This window comes from Sinocyclocheilus anshuiensis, unplaced genomic scaffold, assembly GCF_001515605.1.
Source record: "Sinocyclocheilus anshuiensis isolate Anshui unplaced genomic scaffold, SAMN03320099.WGS_v1.1 scaffold2556, whole genome shotgun sequence".
NCBI classification, from domain to species: domain Eukaryota; kingdom Metazoa; phylum Chordata; class Actinopteri; order Cypriniformes; family Cyprinidae; genus Sinocyclocheilus; species Sinocyclocheilus anshuiensis.
Genome location: NW_015541097.1, coordinates 59,274 through 76,612, shown reverse-complemented (window position 1 = coordinate 76,612; position 17,339 = coordinate 59,274). Strand labels below are relative to the sequence as shown.

The following is a 17,339-nucleotide window of genomic DNA, read 5'->3' as shown; positions in this document are numbered from 1 at the left end:
TATATCTTCTAACTTCATCTTGTCGCGGCAGGCAAAAGCAAGGTTCTTCCCATTGCTGTCACATATTGAGTCACATTGAGTCATTTATTTCTCCCGCTTCCCACGCATACATCAGTATCAGAAATTCAAAACTTGTTCTACGCCACACTGAGTTCTTTTGGGTCCCGTGGGAATGCAGACCTCTAGTCAATGCAACCAAAACTTTGACGTTCATAAAGAGATTGCAAAGAAATTCATAGGAATCGAGCAGTTTAATCCAAATATTATGATGATCGTTTTGAACAGATTTAATTCATTTTTATTTACATATAAACACTGATCAAAGCACATACACGAAGCACATCAAATATAGCAAACAGAAGCAAGAGTCAACCTCATTGGTTCTTGTAACAGCTCAAAAATACTTGCGTGACTTGCCAAAACAAACCTCATTGGTTCTTGCGCTTCAAGTGTGCATGTTTTTGGATGAATGGACTTTAAATAGAAGGACACAAATATCTTCATTTGTGTTTCAAAGATGAATGAAATTCTTATGGGTTTGGAATGACATGAAAGTAAGTAAGAGATGACTGAATTTTCATTTTTTGATAAACTAAACCTTTAATAAGTAAATCATTGTTTTACTTTTCCCAATTATTTAGTCAAGAGCGCAGGTTGCAGAGACTTCCTCACGAGTGCCAGAGTTCAAGCACACTCGTCCTCAGCAGCATTCCAAGCTTCCTCCGCCCTCGGCTGCACCGTCCTACACCCCAGCCGCCCCTTCCAATGCTAAACTGCAGTCGGGTGCTGCTCAGCCCAAACTGAAGAAAGACATTCACCGCTGCCATCGCATGGCACGTCGCCCCTTGCCCCGCCCAGACCAAACAGTCAGTCCCTCTGGTCCTTTTTCGTCCCGTCCAACAGTCAGTCCTTTCTCAGAAACGGTCCGCATTCTCAATCGTAAAGTCAAACCCAGGGAAGTGAAGAAAGGACGGGTCATTCTGAACCTCAAAGTGGTTGACAAGGCTGGGAATGGTGGAGTTGCTAATAGTAGAAGGACACATGTGCCCTCTGCCCAGCAGTCCCATTTTGGGCGGCAGAAGATTCCGTCCCGGAACAGGGTGATTGGGAAAAACAGGCGGTTTGGAGAGTTGTCCTACCGAGGAATCCAGACCCCCATTAGAAGTTCTGGGTTTTCTGTTTTTGGAAAGCTCTTCGATTCTCACTCTCTGAACAATGCCGAGAACCAGACTCAAAGTGGAGAGAGTCGCAATAACACGACAAACGATCTCTCTTCCTCCCAGTCTTCAAAGGTGGATGCGTCCAAAGGTCAGACTCTTGATGAACTGCCTCCATCAAACTCGAGCTCTGAAGTTTCGGACGGCGAGCCACCCTCCCCGCCACAAACCCAATCCCAGCATTCCTCGTTGCAGCCCAAGTCCTCCGCAACCAAGGCCCCAGATCCTACCCTTCACAAACTTAGTGCTCAACCTGTGCCATCCAAAAACAGCTTGGGTCTTTCTGCTCTTCCATCCTCTCCTATGTTTTCCTCATCGTCCTCTGCGTCGTCCTCCTCAGAAGACAGCGAACGCATCCTGGACCTTTCTGTACCTCATGAAATGGACAGGCGATTGCGGCGACGCCATCCCTTCTCTGGCCGCCATCCGCTCAAAGTCCCTGAGGTGCCCGTGTCAGAAGAACCATCGGAGGAAGAGGAAGATTTGGACTGGCATCCTGACATGACATCCCAATGTGCCAATGTGGTCGTCACGGACATCACAGCGAACCTCCTCACCGTAACGATCAAGGAGTTCTGTCATCCACCCTCTGCTACTCCTCCTCCCTGCTACCCCAAAAATATATCAGCTCAACACGACACAAAACAGCCAAAGCACCACCCCAACAAAACATGAGTGCGGACACCACAGATACGGCCTCCTCCAGCCTTCAGAATGAATATTAGGAGGTTTGTTAGTAGTTTGTTTACAGTTTCAGTTGCCTGGTGCTCATGTGAGTATTTGTTAAGAAATGTGGCCAAGCTGTCCACTCTACAACACTGTGCCATGACTTTTATAACCATGAAAGAATGTCTCTGAATAAGGCTCACTGTGTTTAATCTGAACACATGGACTTTTCTAAGGATGGATTTACTCACCAATGGCTTCTTTAAAGGTGTGCCAACAACTTCCTGTATGGTATTTATTCCTTATATATCATATCATTTCTGATTGGTTTGAATGTATACACTGTCATTCAAAAGTTTGGTAAGATTTTTTTTTTTTAGACAAGTACAAACAGTATTGTCAAATATTGTTAGAATTTAGAACTGTTGTCTATTTTAGCATTTAAAAAAATAATTTTCAGCAGCCATTACTGCAACCATCAGTGTCACATGATCCTTCAGAAATCATCCTAATTTGGTGCTCAAGAAGCATTTCTTGTTCATATCAATGTTAAAAACAGTTGTGTTGCGAAATATTTTTGTGGAAACATCGATACATTTTTTACAGGATTCTTTGATGAATATAAAGTTAAAAATAACAGCACTTATTTGAAATACATTTTTTGTTACAGTGTAGAAGTCTTTAACCAAAAGTACTAATATCTTTAAAAAAAAAAAATCATACTGATTCCAAGCTTTTGAACAGCAGTATATAATATAAACCAAGTATTATCTGCATCAACTCACTTCCATACTGGATTCTATTTACTCAATACAGTTATTTCTGTGAGTGAATGTATTATGTATAGCATCAGTAACATTGAATTGTGCTGTAAACCACAACTGGGGGCTCATTTTAAGACCTTTTTAGTTATATATTATATTAAAAGTATATTTTAGGGTCCAAATGTATAAAATTAATAGTAAAATTTGGCTGGTAATTTATTGATTACCAGGGCTTTTTTTTGGCAAAATTACCTGCAGTAATTGTTTAGAATTTTCAAGAGGAAAACAACAATATATTGTCATTAGAGCAGCAGAATGCAGTTTCTTTGCTTGTAAGACATATTTATGGCCATAAAACTTTCTCAATTCACCCATCAGTAAATTTTTTGTCTTTAGTTAAGCGTTGGCATGTGGCAGGTTCCTGACACAAACATCTCCACCTTTAAGCATCCACACAGCCAGTACCTTTATAATGAAGCAGAATAACAACCATCTGTGGTCAACAACTCAACCATCGGTGTCAAATGTGTATGTTTTATCTCAGTCATAACTATCTGGCATGTGTTTATAGTGCTGTCTTACCCACTGTCCCTTTCGCAGGGTTTTGGTTAATAGTTATACAGTAAGAAATACTCAGGTGAGAGAATGAAATCTCTCACTTTCAGTTTGAACACGAATATCGCCTAGCCATCCCAGGAATCGCTTTAGTATCATCCTGCTCTCTCTTTATCGGCAGGGATAGATCGATCTCAGCAGAGAGAGTGTGGAGTCTGCGACTTTGAATCCAGAGAAAGAGTATTTGCTTAGACTTTGGCAAAGAGCCTTCTGGGAAAAAGCGAGCTTTTGATCTAGTCCTGATGTGGTTGGAACAGTCTCTACCCTCCAGTGAGGCTTTAATGAGAGCTGATGTTTAAACCCCATGGGCTTGGGTCTTGATGCAGAGTTTAAATAAGAAAAGGCACAAGTGAAACACACTAGCCTGATGAAGTGGACGGTGATGTCATTGATATGGAAACTTTTGCTGTGGCCAAACACAATGTTTAGAGCTTTGCTTAGGGTCACAAAATGAGCTCATAGTGCAGTTTCCCTTACGTTCCTGGCGTGCCTTGTTCTCAATGTCCAACAAGCCTTTTATATACCTTATTTAAACCTTATTTTAAAGCCAGGACTTGATTGATTGACTCAAAAATTAATAGCCAGAATCACCACTCTAGATTACATTAATTAACCTTAATTTATGTGATGTTGCTATTTAAAATTGAAGCTCTTCAATGTGTATTTTCATCAATGTGTTAACTGTCAATGGGATTTTTGGTCTGTTTTAGAGTAGGTTCTAACGATTTATGTACTTTGTTTTTATGTTTTGTTATTTTGTTTTTGTTTTGTTGCTTATGAATATCTATTTATGTCATCAGCGATCAAGCTCTCAGTCCTGCTCTCTGCAGCTTTATGGTTTGCGCCAACATTTTTGGTCCTAAATCGCTGATATTTTCAGCAAACACTGAATCTTCTGATCCTTGTGGCCTCACCTGTAATCCCACTTAACCAGCACTCCAAGACTTGTGCATGGAGAAGGATTGAGAATCAAGATTTCCTCTCAAAATCCCCGTCAGGAGATTGGCTCCGAGTTCAGGGGCATCATTCTGTTTATCCCGCTGAATCCTGACTCTTATTATTCTTCCACGTCTGCTGACAGTTTAGCTCAAACCTTCATGATGAGGATGTTTTAAGGACACACTCTCCCGTTGACCTGTATTAAATAGATTTTTATTGCAATGGAGTTGTTTTTTTTTAGCCATATTGTTTTTGTTTTTTCTAAATGGCAAATTTGAGGAATTGCAGAATCCTCAGCACTTAGAATGCATGTTTTCATGTTTGTGTTATTTAAAAAGATTAAACGTTAATGCACTCGTGCCTTTGTGCAAAAGAAGAGTTTTTGAATATGTAAATATTTTAAAACTGATCATGCATAGCTCTTATTTTGGTGTGATTCGTTTGAGTGAAGTTCGAATATGTGGAATTCATTTCTTGGAAAGAGCCTGCAGCTCCGGTTTCAAGTACATCAGAATGGACATAGCTTTCCCATTACATTTATATACACAAAACATTGTGTGTAACGTTTTATTGTGTTGCCTTGACAAAGCCAATGTACTGTACTATTATACTGTACACACTTATGTTAACATCCTAGAGCATTCAAACTACATCCAGCAGACCCATCACAGTCCTTCAGACTGTTCTCACTTCTTTTCAAACTGCACTGTAAAAAATGACCGTGAATTTAACGGTAAAAGACTGTAAAAATGCTACAGTAAAAATCTGTTAAATAGTTAACGGTAAATTCCCCTACTATATATGGTGAAAAACTGTATTGGACATTACATGTATTGGACATTAATTTTACGGTAGTATACCGTTTTTGGAAGTGAAAAAGACCGTATAATTTACAGTGAATAACCGTAAATTGACATTCCCAGGATTCCCTGCGTTACATTTCATATTTGATGTTTTTGTGTTGAAATAACTGTTTCTTCTTAGTTTTTCCTTATCAGTTTTGTATATTAGGGTTGTGTGTTACACCTAATGTTGTTAAATTAATGTTTATTGCATTATTTCAGTTTCATGTGTGTTACCATGATGGTGTTTAGTGTTTGTGTGAATAACACTGTGCACCTTCTATATATGTTATTATTTAAAAGCTGCTTGTGATGAGCTTTGGTTCATCGTGTGACTTTCTCATCACCATCTGCATTTGGTGGTTATCAGTGTATTACAAAGGTACAAAACAGATTTCAGTACTTCAATAGGTTGGTATATTAACATTATATCAGTTAATGAAATTACGGTATTTAACTGTAAATTTAAGTTAAAACCGTAAAACCTAAAACGTTGCTACTGTATTTTTTACGGTAAAATTCCGGCAACCACAGCTGCCGTTTTTTTACCGGAAATTTTACTGAATTTTTTTTAGTGTGGACTTGCTTGATTTCCCAAGACAGTTAAATATCCTGTAGATTTTAACTGTATTTCCTGACTTTTCAAGCTATGAATAAACTACCTACAAAAGACTTAAACTTCTAGTGAACCTTCAAACTTTCAGGCCAACATTCAACCAAATCTGTAGCGTCAGCTGAGAGTGTTAAGCACACAGAATATGCGCAGATCATTAATGCCCCAAATGTTTGAGAATGAGCCCTACATTCACTGTGTAACTTCTGATCCATTCTATGTAGTTTTGACATTGATCGGGCTTCAACAGTGATTATGTGTTTGAGAGAAAAAGGGAATGCATTCTTCATCTCCAAGCTGTCTGAAACAGCTTGTTAGCCAGAGATGATTATGTGAATGATTTATGCATTCAATGTCCTCTTGATTTGGTGTTTTTTAATCTTTCTTATCATGCTTGATTTTTATTCTGTACTGGCCATAGCAAAAATAATTATTTTTCATTGCTTTGATTATGTATTGTGTACAGATTTGTAATTGACAAAGTGTTGAAAATCATGACAATTTTTGTACCGTCTTTGAAGTAGAAGTGTAGCTAAGCTCACTGGCCCTGTTTTAATAAAGGAATAGCATTTGTGATTTTGCAAATTATGCAGTGTTCATTTGTACACATAATGATCATGTCAATATAAAACAACACCGTTTAGAAGTGTAATTCAGAATAGATGTACAGTATGGAAGATAAAATATTATCAGTGTATTCTGCAGTTCTGCAGACCAGACATTGGTTCACTTTATTCAAGGTGTTCATTCAAGATGGTGTTATTTTAATTTCATGTAATCAACATAGTTGCAACATTTTACATGTAAAGATGGGTAAAAAGAAACATTAATAACAGCTCTGTGATGTTTCAATGTTTTTATTACTCCACTTGTCTGTGTTCACAGTGATCCAGAAGCAAAGAGGGGTTTTTGAATGTCAAAGCGTCAGTGTTTTCTCTTGTGAAGATTGCTTGAAGCAGGTTTCTCTCACTAGTGAGGAAATGTGAAATGGAGTGGAGCTGGAGTAATTATAGAACACTGGTAAGTCTCCATCCATTTCAGTTCTGCTTTCCTTTTTAAACGTGAGTTATTAAAGGGATAGTTCACCCAAAAATGAAAGTTCTGTCATCATTTGCTTACCTTCCACTTGTTCCAAACCTGTATGAGTTTCTTTCTTCTGCTGAACACAAAATAAGATATTTCGAAGAATGTTGGTAACCAAACAGCTGACGGTAGCCATTGACTTCCATAGTATGAAAAACAAATACTGTAGAAGTCAAAGGCTACTGTCAACTGTTCATATGTTTTTGGGTGAAGTTACACCAAATACACAAAATAATGATCTTTAAAAAAAGCATCATATGACCCCTTTAACTTCTTGTTTACGGAACTGTTGTATAAAAGCAATATCACACAGTCATGCTCTTGGTCTGAATATGAGCATGGTTTTGATACATGTGGCACTCCTGCCTACAGACATGTCAGACAGACCAGCATCATGGTTGCCCCTGTGATATTTCTCAAATGTATATAATAAAAGACTATTTTCTATTGATACTGTTTTTTTCATATATGGGCTGCACATTTATTCATTAATTGACAGGTGAGATGATCAATGGGTCAGAGTTTTTACCATCGTTGTTTAATGCTGGGCAAAAATATGGATAGCGTTTCCCATTAAAGGTCTGGCCAGTGAAAGAGTAGATATGAGACCTTGTCTCCACGTCATAAAAGGAGACCAAACCTTCCTCATAATCCACAAACACCCCCACCTTCTGGGGCTTCACTCTCGGAGAGAGTACAGACATGGAATTTACAAGTGCCTTGTATTTATTCCCATTTCTCAGTCGTATAGCCCAGTATCCATTCTGAGGTCTCAGAGTGATTCTCCCTTTCCTTGTGACAGATTCTCTGGCCACTCCTAAATTCCAAGCAGTCTTCTTCATCACCTGCACTTCAAAATAAAATCTCCCTGAGGAGAATACTTCCTTTCCCAGTATAAAGATGCAATGATCAAATCTCTTCAGGTTGTCTGGGACGTCATGCTTAATGTCTCCATTGCTCACTTGTTTTCCATCATCAGACAGGATGAGTTCAGGCTGAGCAGTATCAGGATCCAGAGTCACATCCACTGCGAGAGAAAGAATATCAGATTTTGATGTATTTAAAGAGTGTAGTGAGTTTATGAACTTAAACTGTTTGTGACAGTGAGAGATCTGTGCATATTACACATTATACCTGCATATAAGCGCATCCTCTTAAGCTCTGTGGAGACAAATGATGATAAAAGATGATCATTTGATTGTATAACTTTTTTTTTTCTTACAGAAATTATTCTCCCATTCCTACTCTTTTATCTCCATGATGTCATTTTGTACTTTGTGCATCTTGTTGTGGTATTTTAAAAACTATTTTGTAAAAAACAATGATACATTCAGATTTTATACTCTAATTATAATTTATCATTTTGCTGCTGGAATTTGTGACATAAGGCTTGTTAAGTTTGATTTCTCCCTTTATTTCCTTCAGAAAATTGTAGAGCAAAAAAAAACAAACAAAAAAAAAAACACTTTATATGCTCTCCAGTTGCTCAAACAGTACAGCATGATACTAACAAGTCATGAATTGACTTCCCAGGTAATGCAAGAACTGATAAAATGGCAAATGTATAAATATAAATTTGATATTCAATTACCGGTTTCACTGAGTTTCTCATCTAGAGTCTGCTGCAGCTCAGTCAGAGCTGCTCTGATGGTGTTCAGACTCACAGGAGTGTTAACACTGATATCAGTCCACTGCTTAGTGTTGAAAGGTCTGCATATGGATGGGTAACTTTACAGGAAGAAAAAGGAGAAACTTTTAATATTAGGAACAGAGTTGTTCTGTGATGTTCTACATTTCAATCGAGCATAGATATAGAGGACACAGACCTGTATGAGTTGGAGGTGATCTTCAGTGTGTGAGAGCTGCTCCTGCTGCAGCTCTTCAATGGGCTCTTCTTCCTGTTCCTCTGCCGCTTTCTGCTTCTCCTCCATCTTTTCCAGCAGCTCAGCCTGACATTTCTCAATGGAGAGCATCAGAGCAGTGAAGAGCTCAATGCTGCCCGCTTTCTCTTTCTCCATGCTTTGCTAAAAAAGATCAATGAACAGATTCCATTTTTATTTGCAATGTAACATCTCGATTTATAAAGCAAATCAAACCATTATGATAAATACAAATATCAATATATTTTTTATACTCACTTTTCTGAGTTCTCCTGAATGTTTGATGTCTTGAATCTTCTTCATTCTGCCCTGGATCATCTGCTGCACGTCTGTTTGTATCTTCATCACTTGAGTCTATAAACATAGATGGACACACATATTTGATCACTTATAGATTTTCCATCGTTTGAAAACAACAACAAAGAGGTTTATTGTTCAAAAGTTTTTTTATAATATTTGTTGTAACTCATGCCTTCTTCTCCTCACTCTCCTCCTCCAGAGGAACAGTGTTGTGGTTCTTGTGGTCTGTCACAGTGCAGCTCGGACACACAAATGTCTGATCATCTCTACAGAACAGCTCCAGAGGTCTCTCGTGTTGCTCGCATATATAGTCCTCCAGATTTTCAACAGCATTTATCAATTTGTGTTTTTTTAATCGTGGGACTCTGTGATGCGGCTCCAGGTGAGTCTCACAGTAAGAGCTCTGACACATCAGGCAGGTCTTCAGGGCTTTCAGCTTTCTATCATCACAGATGTCACAGAGCACTTCAGATGTTGTCACACCAGACTTTTCTTTAAAGTGCTGCACGACCTGCCTGAGCGCTGTGTTGATCTTGAGGTCTGGTCTTTTACTGAATGTTTCTTTACAGAATGGACAGGAGCAATCCTCACTTTTGTCCCAGCACTGGTTCAGGCAGCTCTTACAGAAGTTGTGTCTACATGGAGTGGTGACTGGATTGGTGAACACATCCAGACACACAGAACACTGAAGTTCCTCAGTTAGAGGACCACTTGAGGATGCCAGGTCTGAAAAGTAGACAAATGATGAAAAGATTGCATACATTTGTGAACACTTGTAAAAATATACAGAAATTAACAAATCCTTCTTTCCCTTATATGTTTTGTTACTGACTTACATGGAGGTATTTCTATACTCTGTCTCCTGGCCTCTCTTTGTTTCAGTAGTGTTGGTAAAGATTCTGCCATTGCTCTTTAGACCTTTTTAGGAAAAAGTCTAAACACATTTAACACACATTTCACAGAATAAATCACAACCCTAACAGCTGATTTTAAAGAGTGCAAATCATGCTCATTACCTAGTAATGAGAAAAAAAACAAGGACCTTGTATAGAGTTCTTAAGCTTTGCATTTTCTATTAGAGTAAAGTTACAATTATCAAAAACGATAGTGTTTTGGCATTTCTACTCTGCCAAAATCAAAATAGACCTATATTAATCGCCATATCAAAATACACATTAAGTCGTTTCATCTCATATAAGCAATACTATTTTGGATAGTGAAATTGACCTCGAGTAACACATTTTTTATGAAACAAAGCTATGGACAAATACACACATAGGCCTACAGCAGCCAAATTCTGGGCAGAAGTCAAAAGGGTAGTTTTCAGTTTGTTTACAGGCCTAATCACGATTGACACCTGCACTTTTAATAGATTTTTTTCTTTTTTAATTATGATTTAAGCAAAACAGAGAAAACTTAGCTGCTAGATATCACTCAATACACATGTCCAACAAACACTGCATAATTACAAACCACTGCTGTATTTGAATGTCTGCAGTTCATATACTGCCTGTTTCCGATCGTATGACATATTTTACATATTTTAAAGCATATGAAAAATACATATGCAAAATTTTTTTATCTTCACACCTCCGCTAAACATTTGTCTATTACAATAAACAAACCAACCTGCCTATATGACGAACACTGATTTTAGAGTAGTATAAATACTGACTGATGTGATTTTCACTACAATCGATCATTTAAACGAAAGATGGTGCAAGTTGCGTTTGTATAAAGTTTTTGTATAAAGCGTTTGTATGAAACTAGAAAACAACGCGTCGGCGGCGTGATATAAAATATAAGAGTGATGAATGCGGCCATACCAATCAGATTCAAGCATTCTAGTTTAATATTGGCTACTGTGGATTTTTTCTTATATCTTACAGAGTGGTCAAGTCTTGGATTACGATTTGTTAGTTCTGTCTTTGCTTCACTGAGAAAATAAATAAAATAAAAATAAAAAATCTGTGTGGAAACCAACCCAAGCATCAACTTTTTTTTAAAGGGGTCATATGATGCTGCTAAAAATAACATTATTTTGTGTATTTGGTGTAATGAAATGTGTTTATGCGGTTTAAAGTTTAGAAAACACATTATTTTCCACATACTGTACATTATTGTTTCTCCTCTATGCCCCGCCTTTCTGAAACCCGTCGATTTTTACAAAGCTCATCGGTCTGATTGGGCGGCGTTATGCAAATCTTCCCACATCGTGACGTAGACATGTGGGGGCGTGTTAGAACGAGCCGTTTTAGGTAAGCGTGGTTGACTCTTAACTTTTATAAAGAATATCTCTTTGGATTTGAGACTTTAGTCTTTGCAACTTTACAGATCTTCTTTATGCACCAAGAGCTTGTAACACTTCAAAGAGAAAGGAAAAATTGAAATCGCATCATATGGCCCCTTTAAATGTCCCAACTGTTGTGATTTCCAGAGGGCTCTAATGTCACTGTCCACTAGAGGGCAGCACTAAAACACTTTAAAAGGAACAACAACAATGTGCTCCCTGAAAAGAAAAAGATTTTGTTATCTTGCTATCAGTCGTGAAGAAACTTAATTTTTACATTGAGCATGACGAAGAGTGAGTATAGTCAAGACATTACTTGTTGTCTCTATGTTGGTTTTCGAGGTTATGTTGCATAACCTGCTATGCTACTGAATGTTGTTGTAATACTGTGAAATCCAGTTGTCCTCAGGTAGGGTTTATAGCCAGGCAGTGGCCTTCTTTAGTCTTTCTTACACAGCACAGTCAGTCTTTCTGTTTTAGAGTGACACACTCCATTCTTAGACTGCTGTCCCACTTTAGCTTTTAATGAAATCAGAAATAGTATTCCCTCTCCTCTCCCTCTCTTACCTCTGCTGCACATTTTGTCCAAAACAGCAGCTGGCAACACAAGCTCCACTGAACACAATTAATCAATTTCAGGCCTATAAGGCTGTACTTCTGGCCAATAAATCTCAATAATAGAAGTTTAATCACTCGACTTACTAGGAATTCACAAATAAAATGTATTGACATTCATGGATGATGTTTTAAGTGACAGAACAGGGAACGTGTTAGAAATGTTCATTTTCTAGATGAGAATTATGGTGGCAGTGAGAAGAGAGGGTGACTAGATCATCTTTTCTGATTATGTAACTGCAATAATAGGATGAATTCATACACGTTTAGACATTTCCTGTTCACTTTGATCCAATCAAACATCTCCAAACTCATTGGATGTGGCTTCATTATGCAATAACACCAACACAATGCTATTTTAATCAAGGAGATTTTGAAATAAAAAAGAGCCTTTTTCCTTAAATCAGACAGTCTGTCTTCCATCACTGAATACAAACTATCTCTGTTTGGGAACTAGGCAAAAACAGCTAAATTGGAGTCACCATCCACCGTTTCTTACTTAAAGTTTGAAATGATGTAAAGCCTCCAGAAAGACAGAAATTCCCACATAAAACATGATCGTTAGGGATTATTTGATATAAATCTGTGTTAATCTTCTGTCTTTGGCCTGGGTCTCTATGCACGATTTTTCTCATCCTCCTCACGCGTGGTGTATGAGTGTGTGTGGAGGTGGATTACACATAAAAGGGTGACCCCGTAGACTTGCTGTGAAAGGATGAGGTCATGTTTATCTGGGACACTAATCTCCCCCTGTGCTCGGGTGATTTCACGCTTCACCAGGGACACTGTGGGATCAAGAGGGATTCCAAGGTTTCGGCACTTACCTGTCTGGGATGCTCATTAATGAGGACAGGAAAGCATACAAATGTGTTGGCACAACTTGTTTTTATTATTAAAAGCATATTTATTATTTATTATTATTGTTAGAAAGTCAGTTTCAAATCATTTAAACACCGTCTTTTATCTCAGAATTCAGACTTTTTTCTCGGAATTGCAATTTAAACTTGCAATTGCAAGATATAAATTCACAATTCAGATTTTTTTCTATTTTATATCACACTGTTCTGAATCTTTTTCTTTGAATTCTGAGTTTACATTTTGCATCTTTTTTTTCCACCACAGAATAAAAATTAAAAGGTAATTGTGACTTATCTCATATTTCGTACTTTTTTAAACTCATGTTTATATCTCGCAATTCTGAGTTTATATCTTGCAAATATGACTTTTTCTCACAAATGCGAGAGTGTCATCTATTTTTGGTTTTTATAAACTTTTGTAAACTATATATTTTCAGAAATGTTACAATGACGTTTGAAAATCCGATATTGATGTATACACACACACACAAACACACACACACACACACACACACACATATACATACATATATATATATATATATATATACACACACATTAAAATTGTATTTTATAAATAATAGATCATGGATAGATCATATTTAATAAATAGGCTTTTACTTTGTGAGGCTTTTACTTTTTTTTTCTTTTTTGCTGTGTTGAGGTATTTCACATACAAAAGAAGACATTCTGAAGAATGTGGGTAACCAAACAGCTGACGGTAGACATTTACTTCCATAGTAGGCTACAGAAAAAAAAATACTATGGAAGTCAATGACTATCAACTGTTTGATTACCAACATTCTTCAAAATATCTTCTTTTGTGTTAAACAGAAGAAAGAAACTCATACAGAGTTGGAACAAGTGTAGGTTGAGTATGATGGCAGGATTTTAGTGTAAAACCTAAAAAAAACAGAAAATCTCTTTTAGATCATGTAAACACTTTTTTTTTAGTCTCCCTATATGGATTAGAGAGGCAGACCCCTATCTTGTATCCTGCTTGCTTTCCTAAGCACTTTCCATTTTTTTCTGACTATAAGTTAAATGAAGTCTAGCTCACATTGGTCTGACATGAGGCGGGTGCTGCCTCCACCTCCCTCGCAAGTGCAGCCCACCCCTGATGTGTGAGCTAAACCCCCACCTCTAGTTGTCCCCACTAGGGATGGGCGATACCACTTATTTTGTTTTCGATACGATACCGATATTTTTCAAGGCAGTATCTCCTTCTGTCCTCTGATAAGCATTGTTCAGGGCTGCCATTCCCAAAAGCTTTAATGCTTTCTTAAGATACTTTTGGGAAACGCAGCCCTGTTCGAATGCACTGTCAGAAGTGAGTGAACGCTTAGTTCTGTCTTGCAACATTTGCGTGTTCAGAAGAGCTGGAAAATAGTTCTATCCTACACAATTACTTGCTAACAAAGGTTATTCGTCCAATTCAATGCATATTGTACGCATTTTTTTTTTTTTTAATTAACAAAATCACTGGTAAATAAAACACACCTTAGTATCGATATTTTTTGTTTGAGTATCGATACTCGCGTCAGTATCGATATATCGATACTTTGGATCGATACGCCCATCCCTAGTCCCCACGTTAGTACCGAGATGGATATATGAGAGACGCGTCCTGAGGGTGGACAGGCACATTACAGAGGAAAAGCTGTTGATTTCGAGGAATTTATTGATGATCTTAATTGATTCTTAAGGTCTCTATCTCCCCTTTATCTTTTGTTTCTTATCATTACTGATTTTTTTAACCGCCACCCTGAAGTTCATCGTTGTCATTCTGGCCGCCGGGATGGTGGCGTTTATCGGAGCGGTTATATGCATCATCGCCGCGGTTCACAGCGGATCTCCACCGGCATCCGCGGCCGCAGCGCAGCCCCTGGCTGACAACCATTCACTCTCACCGGGCACAACCGGGAAGGCGTTTTCTACCGGGTCCGTCGCCCGAGCAGGACCGCTGGACGCTCTTCACGGTACTGATGCGACCAGTAGGGAACGAGGAGGACCGGAGGCGCCAACCTTCTACGGTTTAACGGGACTAGGGACCGGAGGCAGCGCGCAGCAGGTCACTTACAGCAGACTCATCTGCACCCCTGTCCCCGCCGGTGAGTGCAACCCGAAAAACTTGCAGCAACAAGCGGACGACCAGTCGTTATACGCGGGAGAGGACTGGGGGTCCCTCCGCACCACCGCCGAGGAGCTCCGGCAGACCGTCCTACAGCAGAAGGATGAGATCCTCACGGATCAGAGAACCATACGGGCCCTAACGGGACAGCTTTCGGAATGCGAGAGTGGCTTGAAGGGACGGAAGGTCCCGGAACGGAGCGCGGGACTTGGGGATGCGCGAAAAGAGAATAAGGAGCAAGTCATGATGCGGGACGACGCGGGGTCCTCGATGCGGACCACTCATGTGATGGAGGAGCTGGTGCATGCCATAACTCAGATGAAAGACCGCATTGAGAAACTAGAGGTAAGGAAGGCGCGAGACCTTATAAATGCGGTATTTAACGAGGTGGTCGAGAATATGTGGGAGAGAATCAACAGTTTTATCGATAACAAATAAGAGATGCTAAAATTGGGAAATCTATTGTGTTTGCAATCATGTCAGTTTCACATTTTTTAAAACATTTAGCCTATACCATTTATTCTAAAAAATAAATACATTAAAAAACATTCAGTTAAAAACATTTAAGGTAAAATATTTGTGAATTGTTATATTAATAATGTAATTTTTTCAAAGTCATGAATAAGATTTTCCTACAGTTGCTCTATTTGTCCTTAATCGTGCTTTTTAAATGTCAAAATATGTAAATTTGTTTTATAAAATGATAGTCACGTGACAACAAAATGGCCCCCTGCGTGTTTGTTACGTCACACTCTTTTATTTGACGAATAAGATTTTTTTTCATATGAAAAAAGTTTTCTAGCCTATATATAGATAATGTATTCTAACAAAATTCCTTTTTTTTTTTTTACAATTTATTTTTTAAAGAACAAATCATTTAATGAGACTTCTTTTAATGATACTTTCTTTGTTTCTCAAAGAGAGTTCTTTGTGGAACCAAAAATGGTTCTTCTATGGCATGGCTGTGAAGAACCTTTTGAAGCACCTTTATTTTTAAGAGTGCAGGCGCGCGATCGTACGTGAGCTGAAATGCAAACTACTCACAGGAGAGATGAAGGTTACACTTTACTTCCAGGGGTGTGCATAAGACTGACATGACACCTACATAATCATGACATGACACCAGGTGTCATGTCAGTCTTATGCACACCCCTTCAAGTAAAGTGTTACCCGACTTTCTGTGTTTCTTTTTTTTTCTAAACACAAAAGAAGATATTTTGACACCAAACAGTTGCTGGTTCCCATTGACTTCCATAGTATGGAAAAAATACTATGGAAGACAATAGGGACCAGAAACTGTTTGGTTACCAACATTTTTCAAAATTTCTTCTTTTGTATTCAGCAGAAGAAAAAACTAAACAGGTTTGGAACCCCTTGAGTAAATGATGACAGAATTTGCATTTTGGGTGAAATATCTCTTTCAACATCCAGCCTGATATGATGCATCATGAAATCTTAAATTTGAGGAGGGTTTGGTTTATTGCAGTATATTGCATGATGCATAACAGTTACACCTGAAAATAGGTTAATAATTGTATTTTGAGAAATAAAAGCTTGTATTTATGTGTATAAAAATGAATTAATGTGATTCGTATGTCACTATGCACATGACAGGAACATCAAATAGTCAAAATATTGATTTTACATGCTATTAAAGTTAAATGTCATATGATTACTGTCTTGTTTACAGTCTGAAATGGCACCACCAGCGTTCAATCACACAGACACAAGCTCACAGAAAGCAGCAGGTGCTACTCGTATGCCAATGGCAGCTGCGCAGAGAAGAGTGGAGGATCTGGAAGGAGAACTGAAGAGAAAGATAAAACTGCTGGAGGAGGAGAGGAAAGCACTGCGGAAAGAGACACAGAAACATCAAGAGCATATTGAGTACGGGCTGGACACTGTACACCAGCGGATAAGCAGCCTGGAGAAAGGTGAGGCAGAGGTTGGATTTACTGCTGGAAGAAATATTGATTAAAAAGACTGATTTTACCAAGAGCTTCTTAAAGTGATAGTTCAACCAAAAATGACAACTGTGTCAGTGTTTACTCACCCTTATGTTTTGTTCCAAAACTATGACTTTCTTCTTTCTCCTGTGGAATATAAAGGAACATATTTTAAGTGTTGAGTGCCGCAGTGTTTTTAGTTTGTATTTATTTATTAATTTATTTATTGGTCAGTACAATGGCAGTCAGTGGGCTCCATTGTGGTTTGGCTCCCAGCATTCTCTAAAATATCTACTTTACAGTTTTGAAACAACATGACACTAAGTAAATGATGAGAGAATTTCATTTTGCGGTTGGACAAAGGAATGTATAATATAAATGAATTATAATAATTAATTAAAGGAATGTTCTGAGTTCAAAACAAGTTAAAGGGATAGTTCACCCAAAAATGAAAATTTGATGTTTATCTGCTTACCCCCAGGGCATCCAAGATGTAGGTGACTTTGTTTCTTCAGTAGAACACAAACGAAGATTTTTTACTCAAACCGTTGCAGTCTGTCAGTCATATAATGGAAGTGAAT

At 38.1% G+C, this 17,339-nt stretch overlaps 3 protein-coding genes across 3 annotated transcripts in view; 2 read left to right on the top strand and 1 right to left on the bottom strand.

Annotated features, from left to right (window-relative positions):
• The window catches only part of LOC107690738 (chromobox protein homolog 6-like), a 5,582-nt gene extending 3,362 nt beyond the window's left edge, over positions 1 to 2,220 (top strand). The window contains exon 5 of the mRNA XM_016489146.1: positions 642 to 2,220. Coding sequence (XP_016344632.1) covers positions 642 to 1,892 — 1,251 coding nt within the window. The 3' untranslated portion in view covers positions 1,893 to 2,220. The remainder of the gene's footprint in view (positions 1 to 641) is intronic.
• A 4,809-nt stretch (positions 2,221 to 7,029) lies between these two features.
• Positions 7,030 to 9,825, bottom strand: LOC107690740 (E3 ubiquitin-protein ligase TRIM39-like). Its single transcript, XM_016489148.1, has 7 exons — positions 9,756 to 9,825; positions 9,092 to 9,645; positions 8,878 to 8,973; positions 8,564 to 8,763; positions 8,331 to 8,467; positions 7,874 to 7,900; positions 7,030 to 7,766 (listed from the first exon to the last, which is right to left on the bottom strand). Exons 1-7 carry the CDS (start codon positions 9,823 to 9,825, stop codon positions 7,228 to 7,230), a joined length of 1,623 nt encoding a protein of 540 aa, XP_016344634.1. The 3' UTR covers positions 7,030 to 7,227.
• A 4,467-nt stretch (positions 9,826 to 14,292) lies between these two features.
• LOC107690737 (neuronal pentraxin-2-like) overlaps positions 14,293 to 17,339 on the top strand; it is a 12,183-nt gene continuing 9,136 nt past the window's right edge. The window contains exons 1-2 of the mRNA XM_016489145.1: positions 14,293 to 15,157; positions 16,503 to 16,746. Coding sequence (XP_016344631.1) covers positions 14,480 to 15,157; positions 16,503 to 16,746 — 922 coding nt within the window. The 5' untranslated portion in view covers positions 14,293 to 14,479. The remainder of the gene's footprint in view (positions 15,158 to 16,502; positions 16,747 to 17,339) is intronic.